Raw genomic sequence first — 11,537 nt, 5'->3', positions numbered from 1 at the left:
TAATCAATATGTTGTCGTGTGATGGATGTGAGGACAGTTACATGACCTGTGAGACCCTGCAGTGAAGTTATTACACAAAACGCTACAAACTGTGGCAGTTTTTATGTGAAGCTGCTGGAGGTTCAGTCATTTCATGAAATGTGCGTTGCTGTGTGTGTGTGTGTCTTGTCTTGCACAGTTAACCCTGCTGACTACACACACACACACACACACACACACACACACACACACACCCACAGGACGGTGGTATTTCACAGAGAAACCACCAGCTGTCGATTTATCTCTTCCTCACTGAGACCTTCCCTTTTTTCTCTCTCTAAAAAATTGACTGACGTCTTTTAGAGTCTCTGAAAGTGTGGCATGTATTATAAATCACTTTGAGCGGTCAATAAGACTAGAGAAGCTCAACATAAGAGCAGACCATTTCCCTGATTCACACGAAACACTTAAGTTACAGGTATATAAATCATTAAAGTTTGTTTTTTTTTCTCCTCCAGTTTCGTCTCATTTCACAAATGATGATCGGACTCTGAACAGGCTTCTCACCAGAGGAAGCAGCTTCAGTACTTCTGCATCACACACATGTGATTCTGTCAAAATAGTGTCTGTCACCATCGATCACTACATCTAAAAGAGTTCAACCATATTTCTTATGTTTGGGACAAACTGCAGGTCTTTGAGGAAGATTTTGAAGAAAGATTTTTCAGTGTCACCATGATTTTATTTAGTTTTCAGATTTAATGAAACAGGCCTTTTTTGAAAAACTATCCCTCTGACTGCAGCGTTGTTGACCTGAGAAGGGTTTGTACAGTTCAATTTTATCACTTGACAAAGTTTGCCACAACCTTAAACAAATTTTTTAAAGGTCCCACATTGTATAAAGGTAGCTGTCGTTTCTGGTAGTTTCTATATTAATATTGTGAAAGTATCAAAGTGCTCAGTCTACAGAGAAATGCTCACAGCCTGTATTCAGAAACTGAGCCTTAAAACAAGCCGCCAGGATGTCCTGTAACTTTGTGACATCACAACAAAGCAGTCACCGCTCTCAGCCCCGCCCACCTGAACCCACCATCCAACCTTGCAGGATTTGGCTTCTCTGAGTGTTTACCTGAAATCTGCTATATTTTTATTTGATCACCCAGAAAACAGTCAGCCAATCAGAGAAGAGGCTCAGTGTCTCCTCTCCTCTGATTGGCTCACCGACCTGTTGTTGCAAGAGCTTCAGAGAGAAGCCTGAGAGAGGAGATGTAAAACAACACCGAGCTTGTATTTGGTCCTTAAAACCACAAATATATCTTCTTATGGATCAACACTTCAAATAAAACATAGAAAAAGTGTAAAATATGGGACCTTTAAACAAAATGTTTCCATACACCTCAATAGTTATATGAATCTTTTTTAGGAAAACGGACTTATATATGTGTGTGTGCATCTAAACATATAGTTTGTTTATATGGCTCATATTTGCTTAACATGGCATCTTACTGTAGGATTATAGAAAGCAATGGGAGGGAAGGTAATAGAATCGGATTGGGCAGGTAATGTAATCAGGTAGATAATAGGGTGCTTAAATATGTCGGTAAGGCAGATAGTGAAAAGGTTTTTACATTCTAATATCACTTTAGGTAAATTATTCCTCTTATCCAGCTTCTTGGCTCAGTGCTGATATTTCAGTCCAGTCTGGTGTAAATTCGGCTGCATTTATTTCTTGGTTTTTAATGAGAGCTGAAGGCAGAGGTGTGAAGTTGAGCTCACCTGCTGGTTTTTATTCAGTTTCCTGCAGCGTGCACCTCACTGTTCACTTTAATTAGACCTCACAGTTCAGTCACATGACCTGCTGAGGGACAGCAACACACTCACCAAACAGTCCCCACACACACACGCACGCGCACACACACACACACACACACACACACACACACACACACACACACACACACACACAGAGACAACAGCTACAGTTGTACTTCAGTTTTATTGTTCTGAGAAAATCAATACCAAGTAAAAAATAAATTACTTCCTTGATTTTATTCTTTAAACATCCTGGTCAGAGGTGTAGAAGGAAATCTCAAACACTGAGGCCTGTTTTTGTTCTGAGCTCCTCACAGACCTGAAGGCCTCAGAAACCGGACTGAGAAGGTACGAGATATTTGGAGAAGTTGAAATGAGCTTGAATTTTGGCCAAATTAGAAAAAGAAAATACATTTGAGGGTGAATAAATGACGCACACCCTCTTCCAAATACCTGGCCTTCCGTTCATATAACTGATCTCCAGCTGTAAGAAATTGAATGCATGAATGCAATCAAACACAAGACAACTTCAAACAGAAGCTGCGCGCCGCAGTGATTCTGTTTTTCAAATCAGTTTCTAGTTTATGCATGAAAGATGAAAAATGAGTAACTGAGACCCAGAGAGTCATGTCCTGGAACAGATGGCAGCTTAAATTAAATGATCTTAATGATAAATGTTACAAACGGAGGCAGATCAATCCAAAGATGGAACAAAAACAAAAGAAGAAAAAACACAGAGCGGGAAACAGCTGTCAGTCTAAACTATCAAACTCAATTTTCTTTCTGCCCGTCTGACAACCTCTGCAGTGACGACAACATCCAGACACCTGACGACAAAAACAACAACACATTTACAAAGAAACAACAACTCTCTCACATGAAGCTGTTTTTCTTTCTCTTTACAACTTGTTTCTTTTCATCAACCTTTTCAAATCCAGAGCAACATTAGTATGAGCTTAACACTGTAACAATAACTGCGTATGTCTGAGGGAAAAACTAAAAAATATCTTTATATGTGACAGTAAAATGTGTCTATGGATCTATGAGATTAAAAGAAATGATAAATCACACGGTTAATTAAAAAAAACAAAAAAAACATGCAAAACTTTACATAAATATCTGTTTTTTTGTTTTGTTTTGTTTTTTTAGAACCTGGAGCCTTTCAAACAAATAAACAGAAACTTGTTCAGTCAGAGTTCAGGTGAAATCACTTTGCTTTCTGTTGTTTTGCTCTGTCAAAAATCAGTGGGTGTTTTTCAGTCGGATCATCTGTTTGTTTACTGAGATAAAAGATCATGTGTCATGATCATGTTTGTGCTGTACTGTAGGTAGCTGTGTGTCAGAGGCCGTTGTGAAGCAACAGCTGGGTCTGGCAGAAGATCTGTCAGTCGCTTCCTCGGACTGTGAGGGGTTGAATATGGTAGTTGTTGTATATCACATTAGTATTTATTGTGTTTTGTGCAGGTTGTGTTTTCCTGCTCGTTGCGTATGTGAAGCTGCTGGCTAAGTGGTTGAAATAAAACATGAAGTGCTGCTTGTTAGTTTGCTGTAATGTGAGCGTGTCTCTGAGGATAAATGCTCGTAGGTTTCTAGTGTTGCACTGAATTATTACACCTGCTCATTATCACTTTTAAAATTTCCTCCGGACGACTCTGAGGCACTTAAACCAACCAAGTCAATAACAGACAGTAGGACGGGACTGGCTGCCGTTCTCCACTCAGTTTGATGACGACATGTGTTAGAAACTGGAGTGTGACAGAAACACTTCACCTGTAACACACAGAGACGAGCTTGGACAAAAAGCAAACTGAAATATAAACCAGTTGTAGCTCAACCCATTTTTCAACAACTGTCTCTACTGAGACAAAAACAAAGCAAAACAATATGAAACTGTTTTCAATAGCATAGATGAGTTAAAATAGTCCCAACCTGATACCCCCACCCCCTCCCCTCTACAATGTCCATAAGAAATCCTCTACATCAGGCACTTGTTGATTAGTCCATAACGGCTCCAAACCGTCCAATCAGAAACAGCGAGCGGCCCTCCTTCCTCCAATCACCTCCTTTCAGTTAGTTAGTCCCGGCAGCGTCTTCGCTCCTCTCTTTAGTCTCCTCTTCGGCCCGACTCTCTCCTCCTCCCCCTCCACGCTCCGTGAGGCGCGGTGGATGCCGGGGGACCTCAGCTCGATGTCGTCCAGGGCGAGCGCGGGGTCGTCGGGCGACACGGGCTGCGGGGCCGGGTAGTTGGGCTGGTAGTAGCGGTACGGGTCGTCCTCCTCAACCTCGCCGTAGTTCTGGAAGACGTTCGACGGCAGTTGGACTGCGGGGACAGCACCGCCGTGAGTGACATCCTCACCCTCTGCGATGCCAACCAACCAGACAGCGAGCCCGCATGTGCGCCAGTCAGATAGGCAGACGGTCAGTGAGATCCCAAAACAAAGATGGCCGACCCGCCACCACAGGAAGCAATTTTTTGAATTGGTTTGATGGATTTTGTTTAGGTTAGCGAGACAGGAAGAAGGGGCGGGATAAAAAGGAAGGAGCAAGAGATACAGAGGACAAGGGTTACCAAAGGTTACCAACAGTTACCACGGGTTACTGCTGGTTACCACGGGTTACCAAAGATTAGAAGAACGCTTAAGACAAACAGTTGTAAATTAAAAGTTAGAATAAGCAACATTATTTGAGCTTAATGTGAGAAATTTGATCTAAATTTCTTTACGTTCTGCCAGGAAAGTGTTAGATTTATTATCCATTAACTCACATTCAAACTGGCAACATTTCAGCAATTTAATGTTTTCAAGTGGTGTCTTTCAAAGTAAAGTTATCTCTCTACTTAAGGTGCAAAATTTATATCCGAAATTGTTGTGCAAACTAGCTTTTATGAAGTCAAAGGTGATATTTTTTTGTTCACAGGAGTTTATACGAAGTCAGTAAAGCCTGTTGTTTAAAGAAGAGGCACCAGGATCGTAATCTAGAGGAAGAAGCCGGGAGAGGACGATCGTCTCAGTGAGGGCTCGGTCCTGTTCAACCAATTCGAGGATGAATCTGGTGATGTTTCATACTTTTCTTACTCTCAACAAACCTCATGAAAAGACCAAAACCAACACTGAATGTCTCCCACTAAGAGGTTACTGTGTGTGTATCAAAGCCTAGTTTATACTGACTCAATCCCACACACACACACACACACACACACACACACACACACACACGGTCCTGCTGTCTCAGATTCTCACTACAGCACTGAAAATCTGAAAATGTGGATTAATCTGCTGCTTGTAGGAAACTACTGAGCCTTTTTAAAACATGAAACTATATATTAATGATGTGTTAGTGATCTACATGCTCATCAGGAACCAATGGGCTCGGAGCCGCAGACAGGACAGAGAAGTCTGTCACTAACTACCTTTAGTATTTGTGTAGGATTTCTTGACGGATAGAAAAATACTGAACAACACCAGACTTATCCTTTAAAGTGGTGCATATATGTATATATGTTCTCTCTCATATGAAATAACTGAGCATCGCTCCTGTAGCTGAGTGCAGGACAGCGCTTTTTTAATGTCATCTGTTTTTATCTGTTTATACGTATTATATAATTTCACCTCCATATAACCTTATTTCAAAATTTCTGTCAATCCTGTTTCCTCTCCAACTTTATACTTTTTGGGGTAAAACTGTTTATTTAGAGCTGCATCGAACAATTGTTTTCATTCTTGATTCATCTGCAGATTATTCTCTCAAATCATCAATTGATTGTTTTGTCCAGAGAAGGAGAATAGTGAAATTTTGTGTCACAATTTCCCACAGCTCAGAGTGACGTTGACGATTGAAGATCTTCAGTTTACTGACATGTATGACAAAGAGAAGCAGTTAAGAGGCTGAAAATGATTCAAACAGCTGCAGATAAATTCATAAAGTAATGGACTAATCAGTGCAGCTCTATGTATGCATAATAATATTAATTATATTATTAATTATTAAAATCAAGAATATAATATTCATGTGTCGTGAGGAGAGAGCCACGGCTGAAGCTACTCAGCTGATGCAGTCACACCACCTACAGTGTTTGCAGCCTTCGCAGCGGTTTAAACAGTTAATAGTCCCTGTTGTTATTGTGAGTGTTTGTGAACGTAGCTCAGTATTCACTGAAATACGGCGCTGAGGGTCATTGAGAGGAGAAGTTGTGATGGACAGACAGAGATGGAGAGACACACACACACACACAAAGACGGAGGAATGATTACAACATGCAGAAGTTACTCACATGGCGCCCCTGCAGGCTGCGCGCTGTACAGCGCCGTTTAGGCTGCTGCATGACCTTTAACCTCAACACACATCACATATTAACACAATCATGCACTTAAGTTGAAGATGACTCATGTAGGGCTTTCTTTACAAACACCACTTTTATAATTAACTGAATAATTATATTTCTAGTGTTTGCCGATGTCCATATGTGGTGAGAATTAATGGTTGTTTTTGTTGACTCCGAGCTTCCTGGATACATGTGATAAATCCTGCTGTGCTGACTGTGAAGCTGTTAAAATATAATTTCCCATGTGTCTCTTCCTGTGAAAGGCTGGGAAAAGACAATCTGAGTCGTATGGACGCTGGAGAGCAAATTAACATGTAACAGACAGAGAAGCTGCCAACAGCACTGATTCATCATCTGCAATTTTTATGTGAATTTTGTGTAGCATTTTGCAAGCAATTTGTTGCGCTCCTGATGTATTTAATTAGTGGCATCTGTATGAGAAAACCCTTCATTGCGGCATCTTTCCAGGGGGACGACTGCAGCCACACTGAGAGATTTAACAGAAAAGTCTCAGTTGAAATGTGTTCAGATGCAGAATTCAGTCTGGGGTTACTGTTTTACTGATCCGTGCAGCAGACCATGCAGCTTCAACCAGCTACTGCAAGACAAAGCTTAAAGGGTCAGTTCACCCATTTCACAGCAGACATATTTTTCTCACTGACAGTATGCGCAAAGTGTCGAGTGTAGTTTCAGGCTTATTTGAGATGACTGTCTACCCTAACACAATGGATGTATGTGTAATTTAACTCAAATGATCCGAAAACAATATTTAAAGACCCAGTGACATAAAATTATGTTTTAATCCTCTGTTGCTGTGTTAATCATGTCTTGATACAGTATTTATATATATATAGCTAACAAAGCTGACCACTCCCATCTAATGGGTTGTAGTACCTAGCAGAGCGATATCATTGGTTAGAGTTTTTTTATTTTATTTTATAGGGGTTTAATGAGCCGGACTCTTTCTTGGCTGCGTGAAATAACTTCCTGGAGTCTTGTCATTACTGTGACCAATAGTCTTAGCATTTAAATGCATTTCCCAAAATGTCAAACTAGAGCAGGGGTTTCCAAATTTCCAATGTGGAGCCGCTCTGTGATAACACCCCCTCCAAGATACAGTTAATAGTGTGACATGATAAAAGTTAATGTGTGTTTTGTAAAACCTATTAGTATTCTTTGCCTTTTTTTCATTTGGGGGATAATCATGCTTGAACTGCTGGAACTACATTTCCCATAATTTGTGGGATGTAAGTTAGCTGTGGGCTAACATGAGCCCTGTTTTTTTTAGCCTTAATAAGATCATCAAGGGAAGTTCTGGACTCATCTTTTTCTATGATTTCTGGATTTTTGGACATATATTTGTGATGGACATCAGAGATATTGGTACTTGGGATGTTTAACTCAGACTTAATCACTAAAATACGTTTGAAAACCTCTGCTTTAGGGCATGAAAGAAGCTGAAGATGCTCTCACTTTGGCAAATTACATCCACCCCACCCACCACTCACACTGGATAAGTCAGAGTAAAATATCAGTTTACATGTTTGGGTGCAGTGAACCTTTAAGGTGGCGAAAGTCAGGAAATTTAAACTGAGGGCGAAATTACTGAACAAGCTACTTCACCTTAGAGTGGAAGTTTTACTGATAACGCCTTGTTGTTTGGATGTTTACCACTCGTGTCCCATCCAAAACAAGCCCAGTGTATCACACCATATTTGGAATTGTGAAAAATTTCAACCACAGTGAACAGTGTTACCGAGACAGAGTTCTGTATCTCAACTGTGTATTTCAAGGTGTTTGACGTGTCACCTTCAAATACACTGAGTGTGGGGCGGACGACTACAGTGACATGCAGCCTGTTTAACTCAGAATGAATTAAACATTGATGACCTCCAGTCCAAAAAAACAACTGAGATGTTTTCATGCTCAGTGATACAGTTTACAGAGTCCACAAGATATCTAAACAAGCTGCTGAGTTTGAAGATATTTCTGTTATTAACATGACACACACGGCGATTTGAGACTAAATGATCTTTTATAAGAACAAGGTTGAGTGTGTTTCTTTCTTACTTATTCTTAGAACAGTCTGTGGCTGTAGTGGTCTAATAATATGGTTGGTATGAGATTAATTCAAGTTATACTGTGAGGTAAAGGTCAGTATATTTCAGTGGTCCATTACTAGTAAGTGCACAGTCAGAAGCTATTAATACAAAACAAGTTTACGTCCAACAAGTTGATGAAAGTTTAGTCTTAAAAGTTCTGGTCAGATTCATCAGCCTAGAGCTATTCAAGGCAGCCTACATACCTCCGACGTTATAGCCCACACAGGAGTTCGGGTCACAGTATCCCGGAGGCCCTGCGGGGCCAACGGGTCCAGGGACCCCCGGCCGACCAGCGGACCCAGGATTCCCGGGTCGCCCTGATGGACCGTGGCTGCCGGGTCTGCCCTGTCCTTGAGCACCTGGGAGGAAGATTTCATTCGACAAAATTACAAATCTAAGAATAAGTGAAATGTTTAGTATCTAGTTAATGTCCAGCACTTTCCTCACCACATTATTATTATTATTATTATCATTATTATTATTAATATTATATAAATCTGTAAAATATGATCTGGAAGCCCAGACTGGGAAGCTTCTGTGGAATGGTGTTGTACAGCTTGCTATGGTTTCGTTTACCAGGGGGTCCTGGAGGTCCTCTGGGGCCTTGGACTCCGGCCCCTTGAGATCCCTTCTCACCCTTCTCTCCTGTTTGACCTGGAAACACACATGAGGTTAAAACAGTAACATGTTGTCATTTCTGACAGGTTCAGTACAAACTAGAACAAATCTTTAAACTTCAGTCAGTAGATACAGAACACCACCACACATCTCTTCCCCCGGGGTATGAATAACTACACACTGTCTGTGTCTGAATTACTGTTCTTTCAATCTGTTGTTACGTCTTTGTGCTTGTTGCTCAGCTGGGACCCCAAGAGAAACAACACCCAGTCTAATAATCCCACTTGCTATGACAGCTAGTAGTGGCGACTGGGTGACAGCACCTGAACACCAAAAGCAGGAAGGTCCGTGTTTGTCTTCCTGAACTTATTCTATTAACTCTGTTCTCTGACCTCTGACCTCCTCTCTTGGTCTTGTTGACGGCCTCACCTCTTTCTCCAGGTTGCCCGTTCTGTCCGTTCTGTCCCGGGAAGCCAGGTCTTCCTGGGGGTCCCTGTTCTCCCTGGGGCCCTGGATTTCCCTGTCGACCCGGCTCTCCGGGGGGTCCTGGCACAGTGCGGATGGACACTGGTGGACTTGGTACATGGTTCAGGATGGAGTTGTAGCGCGCCATGTGGCCTGAAAACAGAAACAACAACAACAGTGACATTAGAGCCAAACAGGATGAATTATACACGAGGTGCGTCACAAACCAACAGCGCATGGGTGTCTAACCCTAAAACCAAGAGGATGAAAGTGAAAAACACTGAGTCCGTGTTGTCACTCACTTTGGATCAGCTGCTCACAGACCTGCCTGGCGATGGCCTGAACTGAAGCCGTCGACTGGAGGTCACCCTGAAGACACACAAGCAAAAGTACTGTTTATATTTTGAGCATCTGCAGACTTTCAGACGTCGACTTGGTCGTGGTTCAGCTGTGATCGAAGTGAGCTGCTGCATCAACATCCATCATTTTCCCAGCCGTGATTCTTCCTCCACACGGCAAGATGTTGTGACCACAGTGTCAATCAACGACACACACTGAAGCACAGCTTTCTTTAGTCCACATGCTGCTATTTGAAAATACTCAGTGTGTTGTCATTCTGCCTGCATGAATGTGCCACAGACTCAAAGTGTAGTTAGTTGTTTTAAGTCTGTAGATTTCCATTAAAACTAAACTGCGTGTGATGTATTTAAATACAAACACACGAATCTGTTGACAGCTCTCACAGGCGACATTGGGCTAACCACTGCTGTTCAATTTCTCCCTTAAAAACAGTTGCAGTTGTCAAATGAGCATTTACTGAAACCATCCAGTGATTTAATTTCAACAGAACCAGGGAAAACCTTCAACTTTCATCCCACTTTATTCGTTCTGGAGTTAGAAATCTTTATTTTTTTCTCTCAATATCTGCTGTGGTTGTGAAGCTGAGAAAGACGAGAGCCTGTGATAAAACTTTCAGGGTGGTGTCGGACTTTGACCGTCTTAACGGACCGATGTAACCTTCTGTCCAAACAGCAGCATCGTCTGAACGGCTTAAAAGTTTGCCAGACAAAGCTTTTGCCGAGAAGCCAGTGAAGTTCGTCTTCAGGCTGAGCTGTTTGTGTCAGTGTTTGACACCAAACAACTGAGTAAAAACTGATTTCTGTGTGGCACATTTTAGTAGACAGAGAGAAACATCCTGATGTCAACAACACCGCCAACAATTTCTATAACCGATTATCACTGTTTTCAGAGGGCACTGTGAACACAGCACAGTGCTCCCGTCTTCATTAGCAGTTTTATTTTGACAGACCACAGGGGGGCGCCTTTCTACTGGCTGAAGAGAGGCAGAGCAGTCACAGCAGGACCAGAGACCCAGTAGCTCTTACTACTCTGGCCAAGACTTACTATGCTAACAGTAGCACTGGCACATGTCTTGTTTATGGGTGCCAAGTTATAACATTCTCAGAGCTGCACTTGACATGATACTTTACAGCTGACACACACAGGTGAGCGCAGGTGCTCGTGGCTTGTAAGAGTCCAATATAACTGTGCCACAGTCCTTCACTCTTATGTTCTGATGTTCTGCCCTTTAACTGTTGATGAACACGACAGTGCTTTCACTCTACAGAGTCTGATATACAGATGGGTCACGTCTTAAACTCTGACTGTGAAAGAACCAAAAATATTCCTAAAATTTAATTCATGAATTTTAATTTATGAAGGACAGAGGGCTGATAAATATAATGAGTGCAAGTGATCAATAATGTCCAGGCTTGTTTTTTTCGGTTCTTTCACAACTATTAACGCTGAAAATAAACCAGAAAATGTATGAGAACATGAGACACGGACACAGCGGCGCTGACCTGAAAACAACCAACCTGCTCTCGTTTACAGTGTTTTTTGATTAAATCCAAGGTGATTCTGGTGTTGTGTAATTTTGCTACATTTTGCACCAACAGTAGTATTTCAGGAATGTTTGATGATTTTCTTGATAATAGTGTTAACTGTGATCTGACACCAGCACTTCAGTAAAAGTGACACAGGAGATTATTCTGGTCATAAACTGAAAAGTGTATTTGTCATAATGATGTATCAAAGTACATGTGATGTGGTGCAGGGGCCTCAACTGTCCTGAGTGATAGAGACGCTGCTCTTCGAGTGGAGGAAACACCCAAATTTAGCAGGAAGCTAAAAACAGGAAGCAGAGATGCTCAGTTTGATACAAGATGTTTTTGTGGTCA

At 41.6% G+C, this 11,537-nt stretch overlaps 1 protein-coding gene across 5 annotated transcripts in view; it reads right to left on the bottom strand.

Moving 5' to 3' along the window:
* Positions 1-1,956: 1,956 nt before the first annotated feature.
* Positions 1,957-11,537, bottom strand: part of LOC130183481 (collagen alpha-1(XIV) chain-like) — a 166,195-nt gene continuing 156,614 nt past the window's right edge. For 3 of the 5 annotated variants that reach the window (XM_056398934.1, XM_056398937.1, XM_056398939.1), the window contains 5 exons: positions 9,600-9,666; positions 9,262-9,450; positions 8,791-8,868; positions 8,418-8,573; positions 1,957-4,150 (listed from right to left, as the gene is read on the bottom strand). In XM_056398934.1, coding sequence (XP_056254909.1) covers positions 3,858-4,150; positions 8,418-8,573; positions 8,791-8,868; positions 9,262-9,450; positions 9,600-9,666 — 783 coding nt within the window. In that variant the 3' untranslated portion in view covers positions 1,957-3,857. Of the gene's footprint in view, positions 5,956-8,417; positions 8,574-8,790; positions 8,869-9,261; positions 9,451-9,599; positions 9,667-11,537 lie in introns of all 5 variants that reach the window. The other 2 variants (XM_056398936.1, XM_056398938.1) reach the window with 2 other exon arrangements.

This window comes from Seriola aureovittata, chromosome 16 (assembly GCF_021018895.1).
Source record: "Seriola aureovittata isolate HTS-2021-v1 ecotype China chromosome 16, ASM2101889v1, whole genome shotgun sequence".
NCBI classification, from domain to species: domain Eukaryota; kingdom Metazoa; phylum Chordata; class Actinopteri; order Carangiformes; family Carangidae; genus Seriola; species Seriola aureovittata.
Note: the sequence above shows the minus strand (reverse complement) of the source record. Positions and strands in the feature narration are given on the sequence as shown.